This window comes from Carettochelys insculpta, chromosome 1 (genome assembly GCF_033958435.1).
Source record: "Carettochelys insculpta isolate YL-2023 chromosome 1, ASM3395843v1, whole genome shotgun sequence".
Classification (NCBI taxonomy): domain Eukaryota; kingdom Metazoa; phylum Chordata; order Testudines; family Carettochelyidae; genus Carettochelys; species Carettochelys insculpta.
In genome coordinates this window covers 90,469,884-90,493,974 of record NC_134137.1, presented here as the reverse complement: position 1 = coordinate 90,493,974, position 24,091 = coordinate 90,469,884, and the positions used below count along the sequence as shown (strand labels likewise).

The window sequence follows — 24,091 nt, the reverse complement described above, 5'->3', positions numbered from 1 at the left end:
ACCCTGCTAATGGCAGGGACAAAATGTGGGGCCTCAACATAAAAGTGTGTTGACCCCTGCCATACTGTATGCTCCTAAATTGACCCCCTTGGTATAGTCAATTTCTGGTAGTCATTGCCACTAGATAGGACTGATCTTGGAGCTTACTAGGACTCAAGAGAAGGGTTAAATATTTACATGGATCGCAATGTAAATTATCATTAATGCACTGTTCTTAAAATAGGCATTACATAAAGTGTGATTTGACGTTACCTATCAAGGACTGTCTCCTACTGACGTGCATTGTGGCTCTTCAAGTATTGGTTTTGTAACCAGATTTGAAGGGAAAAAAAGGCTTCTCTCACTATTTTGGTTGCAAAACCCTGTGCTAGCTTTGCTCCAGCTAGTACATCTGTCTGCCCATGCTGGGAAATACCCTTCCAGCTATAAAGGGGGAGGTTTCTTCCTGTGTAATGCACTTGCTTCTGAACCATCTAGTACTGGATACTAATTACAGAGCAGTCGCTGTGTTAATCTGTATCTTCACCAAAAAACCAGCTCTGTAGCACTTTAACAAAATAATTATCACCTAATAGATTATTTTGTTAGTCTTTAAAGTGCTATATGAGCACTGGATACTGTGAAGATCAGTTTGCTCTACAATGGCAAACCTTAAATTCCATATTTGTTCTGTGACCACAAAGAACAATCCAATATCCAGGAATGTTGGTCTTGGACCTTGCCAAAGCATTAACTCCCTAATAATACAATGATCAAAGAGATACTCTCTAGCTAAAGCATTTCAACAAGTATACATAAAAAAAAAAGACAGCCTGCCAACTTCATATCTTCACTGCTTTGTGCAACAAAAATTACTAAAGAAAAAGCTGAAAAACATATTAAGTTGTGTAAAATTGACACCTAATAATCAGATTCTGGGAGCACATTTACTAGCTTCAACAGTTGGATGCATGTTATCCCCTGCTCCTCTTCCATATCATTCTACAAATACTCACCATTACAAGTACAGTAGTCCCTTGAGTTATGCGACTATTGCATTCCCACGCACCCTCACGTAAAAATCAAATTTCGCATTAAGTCAGGGGTGGCTTTTCTCCATGGCAGAACACACATTCTGCAGCTGGGAAAGCAGCAGGTGCACCTGGAGCTCCTTTTCAAAGCTAAGTCCCGGGGTTGGGGTAGGGGAGGAAGCAGTTGGGGAGGGTTCAGCCTGGAAGTGAGTTGGGGCTGTGGAACGGGGGTAGGGGGGCTAAGCCTGGGGTGGATTAGGGCTGCAGGAGGGCAAGGGGTGGCATTGAACTGGAGCCACGAAAGGGGGGGTTGAACAGGGGGTGAGGTTTGAGCTGGAACACCACATGGGGTAGAGAGGGTGTTTGAAATGGGATGGGATTGCGGGGGGGGGGGGAGGGGGGGTTTGAGCCAGAGCTGTGCAAGGGGTTTGAACAGGGTGGGTGGGGCTGACTCAGAGCCACACATGGGGGCAGTGAGCCAAAGCCAGCCAGCCAGCCAGCCACTCTCAGACAGTGAGGCAGCGAGGAGGTTTGAACCAGAGCCACATGTGGAGAAGTGGTGAGCCAGAGCCAGAGAGCTGGGTGCGGGTGATAAGCAGAGCTGGTGGGAAGTGGTGAACCGGGGTCACGTGGTTGAGCCAGGGCAGGTGGGGGGAGAAGCGGGATTTTGAGTTATGCTCAACTTGTGTCACTGAGAGTTAGGCGCAACTCAAAAATCACGCATTTCGAGGTTTACTGTATCTGGATTTGCTATGCCCTCACTAAGAAAGAAAGCCAAGGCTGGTATTTCACAGCTGTGTACGGTACTAAATGTGTCAACCAAGTATTAGGTTTCCATGGACTTCAGAGTGGTAATTCAACTGAAAATTGGTGAAACTGAGCTGCAAGTAAAGGCTTTTTTCCTGAAAGTTACTCACCCTTCCTCACAAATGCTTTTACTGAATAGCAACATTCAGAACAGCTTTCCAGAAAGCTGTATTTCTCATCTACATAACCAGAGCAATTATCTTGTTAGTTATTTTTCCCCCTTTTTCTTACTTTTCTCTCTTCAATTTTCTCATAATATCTCTTGCCAAAGCATTACAGTTAGTTTATGGTGAACACTGGATTGCCAGAGCCTTCATTAGTATTTTCACAATGCCATCGATGACCAAATATTTTCAAAACAAAAACAATGTTCCTGACATGAGTACTTCACAGTCTTTGAGCCAAACTGCATCTGCTTCAGGTTTGTACGTAACCGCAGTTAAGTCAACAAGTTTGGTCTACTTGTGCAGGATTTGGCCCTCATTTAATTTGGGTGGGTAAAGGACACACTTTTTATTGAATGGTCTGTAGATGCTTCAGTGTAAGTCACAGGAAGGCCAACAGATCTAAGTTACATGTAAATTAAAAAAAAAAAATACTTATTATTTTTAAATATCCTGTGCATATATATGTGCTAGCCAAGAAATCAAAGCTATTTACAGAAAGGGAACCTCCTCAAAGCTGCCTTGTGTGTGCATGCCATAACTGCATGAAGCTATTAGTTAAAATGAAAAAAGGCAAACTGAATTAGCTTCTTCCACTGAATCTTCTGCTTTTTCAATCACCTGTCTTTTTTGATTCCATCCTTATCAGTAATGTGTAACTGACTGTAGTTATACTTCATGTTGCTTTATAAAAGTCTGCTGTACAAAGTACAGTCCTCACGTAGATCAGAAGAGTTCTGAATGTCTCATCCTTAAAATAAACCCAGTATGAAAAAATTCGATGTTAAGATGCTTTTAAATAGTCTTAAGATCTGACGCATAACCTTGTTATCTAAATGGACTAACTTATTCTACATTCTCATAATGTTTATTATTCACCTACAATGCTTGAATGAAATGAGCTCTATTGAAGGAGGCAGCTCACTTGCTCCTCAAATAAGAGCTTGAAAAAATAACAGATTACTTCCACAATCCTATATCCAGCAAAATAAACAAACCTTAGTATTTCCAGGCTCGGAGCCTGGAATCAAAAGGACACTGAATCCTTAAAAGCCCTGGGACAAGAGGCCAAGTGACTGTCAGTTGCCAGGGGCTGTTTAGGAACTTGTCAGTGAGCTCAGGCAGCCAGGTAGTTTGCAGAAGTGTAAACACCTGAGACTTCACCAGTTCTAGATAATACGCCACAGAAAGAAGCAAGCATGCACTTTACTGTTTTTAAAACGTTTTGGGTGAGATTTTGTTCCAGGAAGGCTGTACGATCACTAATTACCACTATCACTTCTTTCACAATGAACAGATTTTAGGTGTTGTACAAGTGTCACACCACCTGAAATAACCACAAATGGATCACAGAGGATTAAACCCAGAACAGGAATTTGGGGAAACGCAAACAATTCTGTTCTGAGAGAGATGACAAACAGCTGCCTGAGGATCCACTTTTGAGATCATGAACCATCAAAGGAGTGGTTAGCCTGGGACCTGTGACAATCAGTAATGCTAGGTGCACACACACTAATGGAATTAACTTTAAGAATGTCTACACAGTAATAAATGTTTGTGATACATATTTTAAACACCACACATCAGTAGATCCTTCTCTAAGGTCCAAAAATGCTTTGTTTAAAATTATAATAAAGTGATTCCAATATCCTCATTCAGTAAACTGTTGAGACATCACAGAACACATGAGAACTTTGAAACACTCAATTTAACTATTAACTAAGAACAAGGAGTACCCAACACACCAGTGAGCCTGCAATTCAAGACAGTAAGACACTAGAGAGAGAGTGCATCTGCAAGCGTCACCAGCCATAACAATTCTTTACCAAAACTTTTTTCAGTTTTTTATTTTCCCATATTAGATGCCAACAGATCAGATATGACTTTTTTTATCATCATCATCTGTGGACACTTTGTGCCATGAAACAATTATTTTCCTTTATTAAAACGTGAGAGAGAAAAATCTCCATCAAAAATGTGTAACGATCATGTCTTCAATGTTGTACAAAGTGAAATTATGCAAATATTCAATGTTAAATTCAACCTGTAATGACAACCAACTATAGGCAGTTGCTTGAACTGTTGTAGAAACTAAAGTACAGTAGATCCAAAACAAAAAACAGCTTTCAGTAAGGGCGGGGGACAAAGATTAACTTGGTCAATCAAGCTCAGCAAGTCTTTCAGAAGACTATTACTGCTCCAATAAATTCCTTAAAATGTCAAAACACTAACATTTCACTGCCCTGAAACGTGCATTGACAAGCTCTGCATACTAAAGGAACTACTTGATATCATTTTTCTTTTCCTTTTAAACGCATGCTTAAATGATGCCTTCACAAAAATATTACACGTTTGGGAAGCAAACAAGTTAATGAGATCTGCTGTTACACTGAAAATTGTGATACATGCCATATATATATTTTTGCAAAGACAAAAACAGAATTTAAAATAAGCAAACAAGGATACTTGAGAGCAAGCAAGTACAATTTTACAAGAATGTTGCATGTGGCTTTGTGATACCTAAGCATGAACAACAGTTCCTTAAGCCATCTTTACTAACAGTAGTATTGAAATTTCTGTCAATACTCAAAGTTAAGATACTCATAAGGTTGATAAAAGAGAGCCTTGGACAGGTAAGCATGGTGGAATTTGTTCCTTTGGCATTCTGCTGGCTTGACTTCATATTCCTTAAAAATACATTCACAAAAGGTTTAGTATGATCCAGTTTCTCTGATGCAGGAGTGGGGAACCTATGGCCCACAAGCTGAAAGATCCCGGCCCGGAGGCTTGGGGCTTTTCCCCACCCCACATCAGAGAGCCCATGTTGGTGCACGGCTACAGAAGAGGGGGAACCTTGCACCTTGCAGATCAGAGTCTGGCAAGCCATGGTCAAACCGGCCCACGGGCTCAGCATGGTGGGGTGGACGAAGCAGCTCCAGGAGCTTTCACTTCCCGCTGGCTAGGAAACAGACTGGGAAACTCTGCCTGGAGGTTTCCCCCACCTCCACGCCCTCACCCCCACCATTCCAACTAGACAGGATCACAGCTGATAGTAGTAGCATGGTGCAATGCCTAGAAGCAGCAGGGGACACAAACCCAAGCGTATCTGCGCAGCTCCCTGGTGATAAGCACTTCCCTATCACCCTCACACATCCTCCTTCCCCTCTCTCCCTGCTACACCCCCAAAATCCAAGCCTGCTCCTGCACCCCACCTCCTCCTAAAACCCCAGTCTCCAAGCCCACTCCTGTACCCCACACAGACCCCATCCCCTCCACCTCTGTGCCCTCTCCCACAAGACACTGCATCCCCCACTCCTGCCCAGATCCTGCAACTCTAACCTTCTCCTGTACCCTACCATCCTCCCAGACCTCCCAGCTCACTCATGAACCCATCTTCTGCCCAGACCCCACACCCCAAGTCACTTCCCCTCATTCTGAGCCCCAACCCAGAGCCTAAGAAGGCCCACAATATCTAAAGTTCTGGGATTGATGTGCAAGGGGAAGGGGGTCTTCCTGCTTCTCAGTCACGACAGGGGCTACACCTGAAAGACTCCCCCCCCCCCCGGCAAACTTCTCACGGGTGTGGCCCCCAATTCGTTTTTCTGTGTCAGTGGCCCCATACTCAAAGAGATCCTGACTCCTACTTTAATGGTAAGCTACTTGCAATAAGACCATTATTCTATTTTTGAGTAAATGTAGTATGCTCCAGGTGGAATCTCTCTAATCCAGAACTCTCCTGTCCAGCAAAAATCAGCAATTCAGCATGATTTTAGTTACTCAGATGACCACTTATCATGGGTGTGGTCAAGTTTCCTGTGGTCTCAAAGTTTGTTTCCAGCCACCACTCCTGGCTCTCACTGTTCTGTGCTATTATTTAACTGCAATTTACCCCTAAATGTCTTCTAAGAAACCAGTAAGAGTGAAAATGTTGGCAACATGATATTGATCTTGCATGGTCCAGCACATTCTCTCATCTGGCATCCGTCAGATCCCAAGGGTGCGAGACAAGAGAGGTTCAACTTATATGACAAATATTAATGGCATTACATAATTATTTTTAATCTTCAGAGAAATATTTACTCACTGCTGAACCTGTGATTTACAAATAATAAAGGAGACAGGTCTCTGGCAATCTAAAGTGACATAAAAGACAAGGTATGGGATTGCAAATCCAGAAACTAACTTGGATTTTTGTACGTCTTGTTAGGTCAACATTCAAAGTTGGGAGACAGACTAAAGCTTTATTTATACTGCTAAGTTTAAAGTGGTACTCTGACAGAGCTTTTACACAGCAGTTTAGTCCTAACACCAGCATCAAGAGATCACGCTTCCAGCATTGTAGTGTAACCAACTTTCTGTGCACAGGGGTAGGGAGAAGAACCTTATTTAATACAAGAGCATGATAAGCACATAGTAAAGTGGAAATGTAGACAAGCCCTTAATAAGAGTCTTTGCCTGTGCCACAAAGGACATGCACCAAAAACTGTGTGGTGATGGGGTTAGCTAAGGCACAGCAAGAGTGGAGCCACAGGATCCACTTTCACATAGATTCAGGGGTAATATTCCATGCAAAATGATGCAGCGTAGCTGCAAAAAACAGACAAGGCTAGCAAAACGTCTTGGAAACCACTCTATTCTTCTGTTTCTTTAAGACTTACAATTTCAGACATTCAGTTAAGAAAAAACTGAAGTTAACTGTTTAGCTCACGTACACAGAGACCAAACACACAGCCACAGAAGTCTAATTTGTGTCCATTTTTACGTTTATCACAAAGAAATTGCAGCACTCATTTGTAGATTTCAAAGTACTTTGCAAGGATGTGTACAAATAACTAGCCCTACTTTACAGGTACAAGAAAAAGAAAAAGATTGAGAAAAAAATTTAAGTGACCTGACTTCATGAAATGCAACATTTAAAAAGTGAATGTCAGTGATTGCACTACACAGCTAAATTTGCAAACCTCCTATTAATATTAACACATTTTTCAAAACTAGGTTAAGGTTCAGTACATATTTAGAAGTAGACTGTGAACTCTTACCAGAAAGTCACTAGAGCCAGCACACCTTAATGACTTAGGAGTTGGAAAAAGGGTAACCTAACAGCCTAACTTTAGACCTCTGTTTTTTAACCTCTTCGCCTCAAAGCCTGGTTTTGCTTCTCCAAATATGGGAAACAGCACTTGTGATGCCTGCATTTACATCGCGTTTTTAAACTGAGGATTTAAGACCACTGCAAAAGTGAGCACAAATATGTAGCCACATGTTTCAGATATCAAGGCCAAACAAAGTGATGCAGTAACTCTTACTTTGCTATACTAAAACATAAGGGAAACCAGACTATCACAATTCTCCAAAAAATAGTCTTTTAATCTTGGGCCACTTCTATTCTCAGTCGCTCATCTGCCCAAGTGTAAATGCCATTATATTTGTCTCAGAGGTGTGAGGCCTTGTTAAATATGGGCTGTGAGCATTCACTTTTATTAAATCCAGTTACTGGAAAACTATGGCTTATAATTCATGGCCTAGACTGAGCCAGAAGAACACAATTCTTTGTACTGCTATAATTCTGATTTCTTACTGTCTGCCATTTTGGTGAGGAAAGTGGCTGAGCAGAACCCTTTTCCCTAGATTTGTTCTTTCAATGTTCTCTCTTTATCTAAGGTGACAACACAAGTCTCAATGCAGTGGTAACTCTTTCACTCAGCACAATGAAATCCTCAGCTGTACCCATCCATTTTCTATGATTGGCTCTGCACACGTACCCCAAGAACCACAGTGCCAACTGGCCAGGGGATTGCAGCCACCTCCTGATTTCCCGACTTGCATTCAGGTTTAGGTTCAAAGAATGGATTTCATTTGAGACTTCACATGACAGTGCATCACTAGTTATTCACACTATTGTGAAGTGTATATGTAGGTTGAATACCTCTAATCCGAAACTCTTGTTTGGCAACATCAGTAATTCAGCACTATTTTAATTAGCCAGAAGACCACTTATGGGTTTGACTAAGTTTCCTGTGGTCCCATAAAATCTATTTCCAGCCAACAGTCCTGGCTCTCAGTGTTTTGTGCTGTTATTTAGCTCTAATTTACCCCAAAAGTCTTTTTATGAGCTCAGTAAGCAGTGAAAGTGTTGGTAAAGTGCTAGATAATAGTGACTTGCCGAGGGTGCTGGACTAGAGAGGGTCAAACTGTACTATGAAGTGTGTACACACACAAAGAAAATATGTTCAAGTTTGCTTCAAGCTAGTAGTCGTCACCAGCAACAGTGCCAAAAAGGTTCCATCAGACAAGAGATGTTTAGGACATGAGGTCTATCACCAACCTGAACTGAAAGCAAAAGAAAAATTGTGAAGACTTCCTGGGGTGTGGGACAGGAAGAAGAAGGACAGCATTTTCGCATCCTAAAAGAAAAAGGGGAGGGGTCTCAACCAGGCTTGGTTGAGACCACGAAAGAACTTTGCATGATATTAACAAGTTGCTCTCTTGCCTAAAGATGTTAAATTTAGTCACTAGAAAGCATGTTGTGGTTTTAATTCATATGTAGATCACTTGTTTTCAATATTCTTAACTTACTACTGCTTCAGTCTCTGATAAACTTTTCTGCATTCTTTACAAGCATATGTGAGTGCTGTATTGGTAAGCAAAGTGCTAGTACTGAGATGACTCTTACAAGCTGGTGTATTTCGTTATGGTGAAAACAGAAGACCTGGTAAATCTGTGAGCATTCCAGGGATAAGATATGGGACACAATGGGGAATTCAACAAACTTGAAGGTTGGTGTCTGTCCAATATAGAAAGAGCGAGCCTGGAAAATAGTGCCTTATGCTGCCAGAGACAACTGATCCACACCAGGCAGAGACACAACTGCTTAACACTAAATGCAGATTGTGAGGAAGTGCCTCATGTTATTCATAAGCTTCTGACACAACTCGACTATCACCTGTTATGGGTAACTATTACCGCTTTTTTTTTTTTTTTTTTAAACGGAGGAAAATGCTCTGTGTGTAAGGCTCCTTCCTTAGGCACACAATTCATTAACACTTTTAGTTTCTAGTAAAGGAATTAAAAATCATAAATGAGAGGTCAAATAATAAAAGTAATGTAGCACCTTAACTAATCCATCTTACTACTAAATCAACAAAATTTGTTTCAAGCACTGAAGATGACAAATGTCTGATAGTCCTCCACACTTTTTTCAACTGAAAAGCAGTGACACCTCAGAAAGCTCACAGAGAAAATAACTTCTGTGGCTATGTCTACACGTGCCACTTCTTCCAGGAGCAGCCTGTTAATAAGCCACCAGGAAGATGCTAATGAGGTGAGGATGTAAATTTCCCATGCCTCATTAGCGTATGGTTCAGAGTCCAGAAGAAGCTCTTCCAGACTCCAAAATACATGTGCGGACACACAGCCCGCAGGGCTCTTGTGGAAGGTAATTTTGAGGAAGAGGGGGCTTCCAGAAGGAAGGTTTCCTTTTGGAAGATACTCACTCCTGGGAGCCCATCTTCCAAAAGGAAACCTTCCTTCTGGAAGCCCCCCTCTTCCTCAAAATTACCTTCCAGAAGAGCCCTGCGGGCTGTGTGTCCGCACATGTATTTTGGAGTCTGGAAGAGCTTCTTCCAGACTCCCAAGCATGTGCCCATATGCTAATGAGGCATGGGAAATTTACAGCCTCACCTCATTAGCATCTTCTGAACAGCTCATTACCATGCCACTTCCAAAAGAAGCAGCACATGTAGACATAGCCTAAGTGTTTATTAAATATACTAACGATTTCCAAATATAGGCTGAGGTAAAAAGAGTATATTTTTCCCTCAAACACTGAGACAAATCACAAGTACCAGACGAAAACTGTTACTACTTGCACAAAAAACAAGCACTGAGTTGTAATCAGGGACCCTGGGGAGACAGCTGAGGTCAGTCAGTTAGGATGAAATGTAAATAGGACAGCTACTCTTCAAAGCTTATGGTTATTTCAACAGTTATATTTACTAAGCCAGCACAAAAGAGCCTCTATGATACCTTGCTGATTATTCAGAAGGCAACACTACAGTACCCTTAAAGCAATCCAGCCTTGGGCTTTCACCCAAGAACTCAAGTCCAATGATGTTTTACCAAACTAGCGGGCACCCAGGAAACACCTACTGTAGATACTTGACAGCAGACACTAAGACGGGATACGCCTAGTCAGAACTGGAAAAAGATTGTCCAGGACAGGGGACACTCGTCAATGGTCATCACTGGCCTATGTTCCAAAATGTAGGAGTGGAAGAGGCTTACCACTATTAATCTTCAAGAAACAGACTTTTCTTCCAGATCTTTAACTATTTCAGATCTTACCTCAAATATACATTGACAAACAATTATTAAACTAAAATGCATTTTAAACTAAGAATATCTTTTAAAAAAGATCAATATCCATAAAGAAATGAATACAGCTGTAACATCAGACTCCAAGTAGAGCTAGTAATTACGCTTTGTATCTGCAAACAGTTTTTAGAATTTAGTCCATAAGTTATACAGTTCAACATCATATTCAGGGTGTACCATCTTAGCACTGGGATCTCAATGCTTATAGCTTAGGCTTCCCATACATGAAAATTTAAGGAGATCTGAGAGGACAGAATCAGGACCCAATGATTTTTTTATCTCATTTCCTGGCAGCCTCTCAAATATAGACTTGTGCAAACAATAGCTTTTTGATGTGATCTACTGTTTCCAATATAAGAATGTTTCCATTAAGCATTTTGTTTAAAGAGATACAATAAAATTTAACCCAAGATTTGTTTAAATGTTAATATTCCATTTGATCTCATCAACCACAGTAACAGCCATGTAAACAGGCAATTCTGGTCTAGCATACACATTTGGGCTAGAATGCTGAAATGCAATCCTATCTAGCATTGAATGCCCATCATTACAATTTACGCACTTGACTGACTTGTGCACAAGCCGACTCCAGGTAAGTTAGGGTTAAGCATCCTGCAGGCTTTCTGGCCACGAGTCATACTTGCAATAAAATCTGTCACAATTATATAGCAGTCGTAGCAAGAATTTTTTTTTTTTTTTTTTTTACACAGTCATATGATAATCAGAAAACATCACAGGTGAAAAATAATTGTAGAACCATCACCTTTGGAAACATACTATATATTTTTGCAATTATTACTGTGTCATAATGTTGCACTTCACCATATTTAGCCAACTGGGTCTGCCAGTCAGTGTTCAGACTGGCAAATGTGGAAAAATAAATTCAAACCTCTGACAGTTATTTGCTGGTATTATTCTTTTGGGTGCATTCATACCCGATTTTAACTGCAAGCTCTTTGGGGCACCAACTTTTTTTTAATTCTGTATTTGTTCACCTTGCACAAGGAATCCAGGTCCCAAACGACTGGGACTTGTACGATCTATGATGATAATGCCAAAAGTAAGATTTGAAGCAGACATAAAAAAGGTAGCTGATCTCTTTTTTCATGATGACTCAAGCCATATGTTGGCTTGTTATTGAACAGATCAGCAATTCAAAACAGCTGTGGGTGGTGTGGAAATATGAGCACTTGCTGTTCATAACAACATTTGGGGAACATGAAGGTGATAAACCCAGTACAGTGGAACAATTCAGATGTATTTTGTTCCTTGTCTTATATTGCTCAATTTACTGGATTAGTCAAAGTAGAAGTGTACCACTTTGCGTGCCTAATCTTTCAGGTGTACACAACCCAGCTAAGCCATGCATTTCTTAAGGTGGTAAGCTAAAAAATAAATTTACCATATATTAAACATTTATATCACACACACACACACACACACACACACACACACACACACACCACTTTAATTTGAACTTCAAAGTGAAATTATGCACCCACCCAAAAGTTAAACAGTGGGTCAAGTAGAATCTGCTGTTCATATTTTTAAAAAAAGAATAAATATCAGCATTATATCTCAGTTTACAACAAGAAAAAAATCTGAAAGTTACTTTTGTTCACTAGAAAGAGTTTTTTCCAAAAGGGAGACTGATAAGGTCCATTATTATTTGAGAAACTATTACAGCCATTAAAAAACAAAAATCTTGGACAAGTGTGCTACACTGAAGAGGATTTCACCTTCAGACAGTGAATTTCTCCTCATTAAAAGTGACAGAATGACTGTCTTAGACATTATAGTAGGGGTGGGGAATTCGGTGTGCTGACTACAAGCTGTTTATCAGGGTTAGCTGCTGATGCGCCGCCCAATGGTTTGTTTAGCTGTGTGTTGACAGACATGGAGAATGATCAAGGTGTCTACCACTAGGGTATAAAACAACAAACAAATGGTAACTTACGTCTTGTACTTTGAGCCCCACATCACGTGTGACCAAGCAGCCACAGCAACATCCTTAATTCCCATATGCAGCTTTGGTTCACGCATGCATGAAACAGTGCTAACAAGAGTCAAACAGACCCCAGAACTCCTCCTGAGCAGTGAGAATTAAGGAAGGTAGTTGGGAGAAATGCTGCTGTCAACCTCCTTTATGTAGGCAGCCACAACAGTCAATCACTGATAAGTTGATTTTAGCTATGCAATTGGCATAGCTAAAATTGTGAATCAGCAGTCAACTTCTATGTCTGGTATAGACACAACCCGTGACACAGATGGCAGACTGCAAAAGGTTTTAAAAGATAAATGAGGCCTAATAGAGGGTTATGATCTGGTTATATCTCCTGACTTTGCTTTCTGTGTGTTGCAAGAGGGAAGGGATGTTTAGCAGGGATCAATGAATCTGTAATAAATGAGGAGTGCCCCTAGGTAAGCACTGGGTGTAAATATATAAGAACATGGTGAACTTACTTGTAAGTGAAGAGGAAGGCAGACTCAACCCCCTTTTATTGTGTCTTACGCCTCATAACCATTACTTTCCAGTTCTTATGGCTAGGTCCCTACTAAATTCATGGCCCATTTTAGTGATAGCATTTTGAAAGGCACAAATCTCATTAATTTATCTATTAAAATCAGAAATTTTATCATTTTAACTACTGTGGTCCTGTTGCAAAAAGGTGTGGTGGGGATCACAAGGCTACGGGGAGTGGCTGCAGTACTACCACTGTTTCATCTGTGCTACTGCTAGTAGCAATACTGCTTTCAGAAATGAACAGCTAGAGAGCGACAGCTGCTCGCTGGAAGCCCAACTCTGAAGGCCAAGCTGCTGCCAGCAGCAGCACAGAACTAAGGATGGCATGCTATGGTATTACCACCCTTCCTTCTGCACTGCTGCTGGTGGGATGCTATCTTCACAACTGCCCCCACAGAAGGCAATGCAGAGGTATGACCCCCCCGCCCCCAGCAAAAAAAAAAAAACCAACCAACCCTGCCCGCCCCCCGCCTTTGGGTCAGTACCTAGCGTTTCTCAAAATGTGTCCCCCATGTAATTGTACAGGTAACTGGTAAAACACAGACTTCATGGCCCATGATACATTATTTGTGGCTATGAATCTGGTAAGGTTCTACGTACGGCATCTCCCGAGGAATGGGGGGAAAAAACCCAACACTGACAGACCAAAGATAATAATCAAGCACCTTAAAGAACTATGAGAAAGAATTTTAAAGAATCCTCGAGAGATGTAAGCACTTATATGCCCCTGAATTTCAATAGGGATTAGACACCGTGCAGGGGCTTTTGGAAATTTACACTGGAATTCATTAGTAATGTAAAACATCAGATTTCCTAGAAAAAAGGCAAAAGCATGAGAACCATCATGAAAATTAAAGTTTAATTTTTTAGTAACATCTATACATTTGCATTTCATTGCTCTGTATATACAATTATGATCTAAAAAGATTTTTTAAAACAAATCTTTCAAAGCCCTTTTCTCTGCAATGAGTTTGAATAAAAAACATTAAAGAACACCAAAATAATAGCATCCAAAGTTAAGAAGGAAAAGGCGCAGACAAATATGATGTTGTGGGAAAACTGACTGCTTGAAAAAAAAAAAAAAAAAAAAAAAAAAAAAAAATTGTCTCTGCTATCTAACCCTAGTGGAATTGTGTCTCATTTCACTTACTGAACAACAAACAAGAGCAGCAAAAAGGAGACAAAAATTAAACAGGAAAGGGCATAGCAGCACTATTCATGGGCATAATGAAATTTTAGAATTGTAAAGCACTTGAAGCAATAACACTGCAGTTTACAAATTACTGAAGGGAGAAGAGGAAAGGATGAACAATGGATGACAATTGGTTGGTTTACCTCTGATGTCCTATCCTCATAGGAGGATGACAAAATTCTACCCAGCAGTTAGCTGTTCACAGGCCAGCAGAAGTGAGCACAGAAAAGGAGGTGTAGAGAGAAGTACTAATCACACATCCTAGGAGAGAAAGTTATATAACATTCTGATCTACTTAGAGAGCTTAGTTTGCAACTCTCCACATTCCCTGCTACATTTGCAAATATAACCATTAAAAAGCTGAATTTTAATCATTTTAAAAATATATTTGTTTTTTTATTCCAAGGTGGTAGAGAAAGTTCTGTTCTTTTAATGTTTTGAATCTTCAATAAATTCTTATGTCAAAGAAATAAATGCAAGGAAATGTTGGAGTCAAAACTGCTCCATAGAACATTGTGTGTAAAATTAAAAATTAGTGTTAAGACACTCAGGGGTCACAGCAAGAGGAAGCATCCCCAGAGAGGGGAAAGAACACCTTAAAGAGATGAAGACGGGACGCGGCAAAACATCCACATTTGCTATTCACATACTACAACTATTAAAAAAAAAAAAAAAAAAAAATCACTCAGCACGACGCATTTATGGTACCAGTACTAATACAGTGAGTGTTAAACAGTTTTGGTTTTCCATGCCATGGTGTTATTACAGTATGTATAGAACTGCTTAAGAATCCAGTTGACAGTTTCAGAGCTGCATTTTGATGGACAGGATAAAGTAACTGAACCAATCATGATCCTTCATATGATGTGACGCTATCTCTATCAAAATAAGTTCTTGTTAGCATGTACTGCAAATTAAACATGTTATTCTCACTGTGACCTAATTCAAGTTTGGTGGTCTCTATTTTAATATTGCTATAATTAATTAACCTTTACGTAGTCATTTTCAGGTCATCTATATGATGAGCTATTGAAACATCTTAGGCTTATTACAATTTAATTCATAGGATCTCCAGTCAAAAGGGTGCTCTTCCAAAATTCTGGGCATCATATTCATACTTAAAAGAAAAAGACCATGAAAAACAAGCTGACCAATACTGCTTCTTTCCATCATACATAAATCATTCCAAACAAACCAACAACAGAAATACAAACTCCTACTACAAAAATTACACTTTAGATGACTTTTGCCTTTTGCCAGTTCTTCTCAAATGGGCTTTACAGTATTCCCAGGTTATTTCAGACATTTGAACAATAGAGTATTCCAAAGGGAAGTGGCCCACATGAAGAATGCCAGCTGCCATCTCCTCTTTTTACAACAAGGTGAACCAAAACACAAGACCACTGTTGACCATATGAATTGCCATACTGGGACAAAGAGTCCACCTTTCCAAGCATCCTGTTTTCTGACAGTGTCTTATACTAGATTGGGAAAATAGGGCAATCATTAAGTGATCGAACCCATCGCCCACTCAAATTCCAGGGCTTAAAGATGCTCAAAGCCTGGTGTTGCACTCCTGACCATCTTAGCTAATAGCCATTGCTGGATCCATCCTCCATTAAGTTACCTACTTCTTTTTTTCCATTCTGTTAGGCTGTGTCTACACTAGCTCCCAACTTTGAACGGAGCATGGTAAGTAGGGTGTTGGGAGATTATTAATGAAGTGCTGCAGTGCATATGCAGCACTTTATTAAGCTAATTCAAAATTTTAAGGAGTAAAGGGACTGCACAGTAGTGCCAGGGCACTTCGAAGTACTGGCGAGTTAGCCAAGGCTACACGCATGCCAGAACTTTGAAGTTTCAGCTTCAAAGTTGCTACAAGGGAGAATTAGCTTAATCAAGTGCTGCTTTTGTACCCCACAGCTTCATTAATAATCTCCCAACACCTTACTTACCAGGCTCCCTTCGAAGTTGGGAGCTAGTGTAGACACAATCTTAGTTTCAGATTTCATAATATTCCCTCACAAGTACCACAGGTTAACCATGCACTCCATGAAGAATTCCATTTGTTATTTTTAAACCAGCCACCTATCAGTTTCGTTGGGTAATCACAAGTTCTCGTATTACCTACCTGAAGGATAAACAGATTTCATTCTTCACTTTTTCCACACCATTTTCTAATTTATAGACCTCTATCATCATTTCTTTCCCAAGAACAGTCCTAGCCTTTTAAATTCCTCATATGCATTGCAAGTGTAGTAATACAGCAAAGAGAGACAGGCAGTTTCTCAAGTGGTCAGCTTGAGAGAAGTTCAGTATTTTATCCATTAAAAATGAAAACTCTGAATTCCACCCGAAAACCATCAGGCAGCAAGTGCAAATCGAAGAGCATCATTAATATACACTGCAACCAAAAGGCATTGTTTAAACAAGCAGGCTAACAGCTTGGACCATTTCAAATTTGTAAGGAAGATTTAATATGTAACCATGGAATACACTGAAATAATTCAGGCTCAAGATGACAGTGGCATTAATCACAGAGCCAGGGCTATATAGGAAACAAAGAGTCAGAGCACTGGCAAAACACAGGTGGCAAAAATGTTCCAGGACACTGCCACTGTGTAATTATCCAACTACAGATGTGGATACAGCACAGTCCCTACACTGAGCATCAAAGTAAAAATCAAAGGCACACCACCAAAGGAAAACTTGTGTGTTAAAAACAAATACATTTTTGGAATCTTAAAAACTACCTCAACACAAGCAGCTGGACTTATTTTGGGCTGCAAAAATGCAATAGGAAAGTTCACATCCAAAAAGGTTAGGTCTTGAAAATCCAGACAGGGGAAAATGGAATAAATATAGCTGAAACTGACTAATTTTTTTTTCCATTATTCACTTTTGAGTTTGGACAGCCTGTGAGAGTTAACCATTTTAAGTTACATTGTATTAATATAAATTATGACTTGCCACAAAAATTAAACCTTTTTCAACATGAGGATTCTTGGAAAACATGATTTAAAGCCACAAAAGCAAAGAAGTCAATGGGTCAGGGTTATAAGGCTCAAACTTCAGGCTTGCTCTCACTCTTGTAACTCTTGCTGAGTTTACATTTCACAACCGTAATTTATAGGATGTTAAATATAGGTACGGTGACTACACAACACAATCAACCCATGATGAAACGTCACCTTTGATTTGGCACCCACTGCTTTGGGGGAGGGAGCAGCAATACAGCAGGATGGGGATAGTTAACCTAGAAACAAATGAACCGGATTCTTAGCCAGACTGGAGAATAGTTCTCCTCAGAAGACCAGACACACCTAATTATACTCTCAGACCAAATTACTCAGAAAAAGTCTCGAGGAAAGAGACAACCTCCCTCCAGCCCACAGATGAAGGAAGGACGCAGATGGGGAAATTCCCCCGTGCCTCTTCATTGCCCTTCCCTGGCTCCGAGACCGGAGAGACGTCAGGACACGCGATTACAGTGAGTCTCTCCCCCTGTCACAAAAGCCTTTTGCCGGCCTGGGAGTGCCCTTTCCCAAGCCCTTCCCCTTCTCTCCCCCACAGACCCCTCCAGCAGCCAGGAGGGGGCCGGCTTCAGCTGGGTGCTGGCGACCAACGCGCCAGCACTGGGCCGCCGGGGCACGAGCAGGGCCCAAGGTTAAGCGCTGCGGAGCCACTTCGCGAAAGCCCCACGCTGGCCGAGGTGGAGGTGGGGGTGGGGCTGGGGCCGGGGCCGGGGCCGGGGCCGGGCCCAGCGCGACCCCCGCAAGCCGGGCTCCCCGCAGCCGTAGCTGCTCACTCACCACTTGGTAGCGGCTGGCGGGTTGGTGCTGATCCATCCCGGCTCCGCGCGCCCGCCTGCTCCTCGCTCTCCCCGTGCGGCTGCAGCCCCGGCTCCCTGCCGCAGCGGCCGGGCCCTGCCTTCTTCTTCTTCTTCCTCCTCCTCCTCCTCCTGGGCCCCGCCCCAACTCCGACCCGCCTTCCGGGGGCGCGCGGGCGGGCGTGAGCGGCGGCCACTTCCCGCCCTGCCAAAGGGCACCGCGACACCACCACCGCCGCTGCCGCCTCCCAGTGACGCACGTAATAAAGGGGGGAAGGGAGGCACGTCCCAGCCCAGCCCAGCCCCCACCTGCCTCTTCCTGATTTCTGGGCGGCCCTTGTCTGCGTCATTGCTGCTGCTCGCATCCCTCGTACGCTCCGGATTACATCCTCCCCCCCCCGCCGCGCACACAAACACCTCCCCCCTTCCTGTTCTGCGGTCCCTCTGACGACTGGTGCGGAAAGCGCGTACAAGGCGAAGTTCTTTACTTGTTCCTGTACCGTAGGGACTGGGGTCCCCGAAGGAACCAATGGATGGCAGGGTCGAAACTATCAAGCTCCAAGACGTCCTGTGGCACCTTATAGACTAACAGATGTTTTGGAGCATAAGCTTTGGTGGGCACAGACCCGCTTTGTCATGCATCTGAGGAAGTGGGTCTGTGCCCACGAAAGCGTATGCTCCAAAATATCTGGTAGGGTATAAGGTGCCACAGGACTTCTTGTTGTTTTTGAAGATACTAATTCCGCTACCTCTCTGATACTGAACAAAAGCATGTTTTTCTTCATTAGAACGGCCATGCTAGGCCAGCCCAAAGGTCCATTCTGCCCAGTATCCTGTCTGCCAACAGTGGCCAGTGCCGGGTGCCCCAGAGGGAGAAAAACAAACAAGTTGCAATATCTTTTTTTGCTATCCATTTCTAGCCTCTGACAAACAGAGACAAGTGCCACCATTCCTGCCTAGCCTAGTGTAATGCTGACAGATGCAGGTTGTCAGCACCAGGCACTGAACCTGCAATTGTAGCGGCTAAAGCACTGTGCTCTCCTGCATGAGGTAAAGACCAGCTGGCTCTCAGCCAAGGCTGTAGAGCAGAGACTTGAGTATAAGGTCTCAGTACCCCTGGGTACTATATGCTTCCCTCGGCCTGAAGAAGCAGGTCCCAGGCTTCTGAGACCTTCCAGATTATTACAGACAAGACCCCAATTGTAACACCAACAGACCCAGCTCACCAGCATTAGGAATTGAACTTGCAGTCATAGGGGTTTTAAAGCACTGTCCTCTACAGCATGAGCTAAAGGTCAGGTGGATGGCTGTGAAGCCTATAAAGCAGAGGTGTCACTCACCCTATGATGAAGTCTCAGTGCCTCTGGGTACTACGCTAGCTAATAGCCACTGATGGATCCAACCTCCATGAATTTATCTTCACACAGTGCGCAGTAAGCCTGGAGAACTCCTTGCCAGAGGCTGTTGTGAACACCAAGAGTTTAAAAGGGTTCAAAAACGAAGTAGATAAATTCAGCTGAATGCATCTGAATCTTTCTTGAGCAGCCACAAAAGCACACAGCTTACAGGGAACGTTGCCAATGGCTCTTCCAGCTCCTTACACAAGCCTGTTCACCTCACATACCCTGTACTTATCCCAGCTCCTCCCTGATACTATACACCCTCTGGACTTGTGTGGGTCCCTTACACACACAATCTGGGCCCCTCCTGACACACACACTGCTGTGGCATAGGTCTGCTCCCTACACACCTCTTTTCCTGCATTCCCACCTTTCTGTGTCCTTCACAGAGGCCAGTCCCCTATACACAGATGGATACATCAATGCCCTTCACAGCCCAGTCCTTCACACCCACACATCTCTGCCCATTGGATAAATCAGTTCCTTACAGATGTAGCTTTGCTCCTCCAGCCCAGCTCCGCACACACCAGTGCCCAGAAGTGTAATTACCTGTTTGGGAGATGAGGCATGTAAAATACAACTTTGGATCTCCCTTTCCTCTCACTGCTCACCTTGTAAGCATTACTGCTTGGCTAATGTTAATTATTTAACCCATCTCAGTGTATTAGAGAGCATAGTTTTATTTGTGCCTAAGATTTTGTAGGTATAAAAGTAATTTAAGTTTCCTACAGGTGCTGTTGCGCTGCACCCCTGGTGAAGCACTAGAACAGTACCTGTAAGAATTTTAAGAGTGGTGTGGTGTGGGGGTGGTCTGAGCAGAGAGAGTTAGGAACAACTTAGACCAGCAGTTTCAGGATTCCAGAATAAGGGTATGAAGCTGGGGGACTCAGGGCAGAAGAGATGTGGGGAGGCAGAAATCAGGGCAGAGGGTTGGAAGGTTTGGGGATTCAGGAACAAGGGCAGTGGGCTGGGGAGGGGGGTCGAGGCAGAGGGTGGGGGGGCCTCAGGGCAGGGGGTGTTGAGAAGTTCAGAAATAATGGCAAGAGAATGGGGATAAGAATCATGGCAGGGGCCAGGAGGTGCAGAGGTTGGGGGGGAAGAATGCCATGTTGGGAGGGTGGGGGGCTGCAGCCACGCATATCAGGTCACTGCTGCTCTTTGACAATCAGGGAACAAGGGGAAGGCCCCTCCCCAGAGCCACTGGGAGCAGCTGGAAAGGCAGATATGCAGCACACTTTTCCCTTACTCTCTGACAGTCAAGGGAAGAAGAGCAGCAGAGTTCTGGGCATATGCAGTTTCAGACTTTGCCACCCCTGCCACATCTCCGAACAGTGCGAGGGTGGGGATAGAGGCTGGGCCACTCCCAGACTGGGGACACAGAGTGCAGACTCCTCCAGTCAGCCCCTTTCACCTGCTGGTGCCTGCTTCTTAGCAAGGCAGAGAGAAGGAGACCCTTGGGAGTAGCAGAGGCTGAGCCAGCCCAGCCCACCAGTTTCTCTGGATTGGGCCTCACTGTGGCCTTTCGGCTACATGCACAGCGCTTGCTTATGCTGCTCACATAGATCATAGTGCCCTACATAGAGACACCTGTGCCCTTCACAGCTGAAGCCATGTGCTGCACTTGGAGTTATGGGGGACTGTCATGCTGATACTCACCCTACGGCCTAGCCGTCCCCAGTCTCTTCAGCACAATCATGCATTCAAGGCATCCCCTTCTTAATTAAAGTTGCTACCTTTTCCAGTTTTTCTGAGGCCCATCTGTGTGTTTCATTTTTGAGGGAATAGCCAGTGAAATCTGTAAGGATACTCAATACACACCACCAGCTAAGCAGTTTTATAGGCTCAGAAGCAACCAGGATGTCCTAGTTTTTTGTGCCTCAGAGGTGGCAAGCCTACTTGTAACAGGATTTGCATTCCCCACCCCCAGGAGTCACAGGTCACAAGATGTGTCGAGGTTACCTTCATCAACTAAGCATTTGCATTGTCACATCAAGTTATTACCACGTATTCTAATGTTTGTGGTAGTTGTATATTCGTCACTCAGGAACATTGTGATTCATCAGGGACCTTAACAGCAAAAAAATGAAGTTGAGACTGGAGTATAATTTAGAAATTAGCTAATCTTATTTTCTTGTGAGGCTGTTCTCCTTCCTTTTCACTTTCTTGTGTAATAAGGCTTTCTGTGCTTACTCACTCTTGCTTAAGAGATACATTTATTACTAAAGGTCATGTTATTGAATTTATGACTAGTGTATACAGACTAGCATGTTGAGTTTTTACTGAATGACTGTCAAATCACTGTAAATCTGAAGAAGTGGGTCTGTCCCACGAAAGTTCATCACCTAATAAATTAATTTGTTAGTCTTTAAACCTATATTCAACATTAACTTAGGATGAAACTCAAAATAACACAGCTGTCACATACGCTATGCTATACTGAATTTTAGACTTTATTATTGCATCAGAAGGGGAAGAAATTGTAGCCAAGAGAGGAGAAAGAAGTACATTGTTCACATCGATAACCTGTCCAGTGAGTCAGAATAAGCACTTTTTCATATATCTACTATATATTTGAGAGAGTTTGTCTGTTTGTTCAAGATTTCCTCCTCCTAGAACCACTACATTTGAGGTACAGCTACCTCATATCATAACTTAAAGCCACAAAAGGGTTTGAGTGTGCCAGGACAATGGGATGTACCTGGAATGGGAGTGCTTCTCCAAAAACATACAGAAAAAAAGAAGAATCGTCAGGCAGGTGAAAGGGGCTGACTTGGGGCATGATCCCTACATCCAGGATTGCCCCAGTCTTGCGTTTCCCACCCCCAGGTACCCTTTAGAGAGGGCTGGAATCTCTCCCCTGCCTTCCTGAAAGGATATTGCTGGCTGTTCCCCTTAATCAGGGAGTGATGGGAAAATGCACATTCTTCCATTTGACACCAAAGCCGTGTCTACACGTGCACGCTACTTCGAAGTAGCGGCACTAACTTCGAAATAGCACCCGTCACGGCTACACGTGTTGGGCGCTATTTCGATGTTAACATCGACGTTAGGCGGCGAGACGTCGAAGTCGCTAACCCCATGAGGGGATGGGAATAGCGCCCTACTTCGAAGTTGAACGTCGAAGTAGGGCACGTGTAGCCCATCCGCGTCCCGCAACATCGAAATAGCGGAGTCCGCCATGGCGGCCATCAGCTGAGGGGTTGAGAGACGCTCTCTCTCCACCCCCTGCGGGGGCTCTGTGGCCACCGTGTGCAGCAGCCCTTAGCCCAGGGCTTCTGGCTGCTGCTGCTGCAGCTGGGGATCCATGCTGCATGCACAGGGTCTGCAACCAGTTGTCGGCTCTGTGGATCTTGTGTTGTTTAGTGCAACTGTGTCTGGGAGGGGCCCTTTAAGGGAGCGGCTTGCTGTTGAGTCTGCCCTGTGACTCTGTCTGCAGCTGTGCCTGGCACCCTTATTTCGATGTGTGCTACTTTGGCATGTAGACGTTCCCTCGCAGCGCCTATTTCGATGTGGTGCTGCGCAATGTCGATGTTGAACGTCGACGTTGCCAGCCCTGGAGGACGTGTAGACGTTATTCATCGAAATGTCGCTACATCGAAATAAGCTACTTCGACGTAGGCTTCACGTGTAGACGTAGCCCCAGGCTGCAATCATGTAGCACTTTAATGAAATAATTTATTAGGTGGTGAGCTTTCATGGGACATAAACCTGTCAGTAAGCATTTCACTGGAGCAGGCCATAGCTTTCAAGACCTGAAAACCTACACCCTAAAACAAAGAGGACTTTAACACCAAATTACAAAGGGACACATCTGAATTGAAGTTCATTCTCAAGAATGACATTTTACACTTTGGTCTCAGCAAAGATAGCAATTACATTACACATTACAAGGACAGTTTGATATTTGTAGTGATCTCAGGCAACTCACTGAACTTAACAGACACTTGAATTAACTAATTTTCTTCCCCCCTTTCATTCCTCCTCCTTATGTCCTCCATAGCTGATTCGTCAGTTTTCATTTCATTTTTTTCCTATCTTTCTGTTAAATTCTCATCACGTCAGTTTACTTTTATCAGAATTTCCAGATCTGAAGAAGTGGGTCTGTCCCACGAAAGCTCATCACCTAATAAATTATTTCATTAGTCTTTAAAGTGTTACATGACTGCTTTATATAGGTGGCTTAGATAGCATGCTGGGAGAGTTCTCTCCCTGTGCTGCTGTTGTGATCACACTGCCGCATTAAAACTCTGCCTCTGCAGATCTTTAAACTCAGAAGTGTAGATAATGCCTTAGGGCATGTCTGCACTGCCCTGTTTTATCACTCAAACCCCCTTTCTGGTCACAAAACGCTGAGAGCATTCTCACTTAATGTGACAAAAGTCACAAAAATCACCTAGTTTGGTTACAAAAACTTTCATGATGGACTTTCCTCCTCCCAGTACTATCAACTATCATGCGTAATGCAGTCCCAGATGCTGTAGTCCTTCCAACAACAGCTTACATCAAGCTCAAGATCGAGATCCATAGCAGTTCAGATGCGGGAGAAGGTGAGGTGGGTGTAGATAACCTCGAATGTGCGTATCATATCTTGATCAAGTGGCTGGATAAGGGAGGTGGTATTGGGAGGAAGAAATACAACTTCCACTTTGGGGTGTGCAAATTGTAGAGACTTGGGATGTCCAGGAGCATTATCTATGATGAGCAGCACCTTGAATTCCACTCCCTTTGCAGACAGATATTTTTCCACTTCAGGGACAAAACACTTGTGGAACCAGACCAAAAACATCTGTGC

At 43.0% G+C, this 24,091-nt stretch overlaps 1 protein-coding gene across 1 annotated transcript in view; it reads right to left on the bottom strand.

Moving 5' to 3' along the window:
• The window catches only part of NDFIP2 (Nedd4 family interacting protein 2), a 72,946-nt gene extending 54,811 nt beyond the window's left edge, over positions 1–18,135 (bottom strand). Inside the window, exon 1 of the mRNA XM_074989123.1 lies at positions 17,883–18,135. Within this exon, the coding sequence (XP_074845224.1) occupies positions 17,883–17,918 (36 nt within the window). The 5' untranslated portion in view covers positions 17,919–18,135. The remainder of the gene's footprint in view (positions 1–17,882) is intronic.
• Between the last annotated feature and the right edge of the window lie 5,956 nt (positions 18,136–24,091).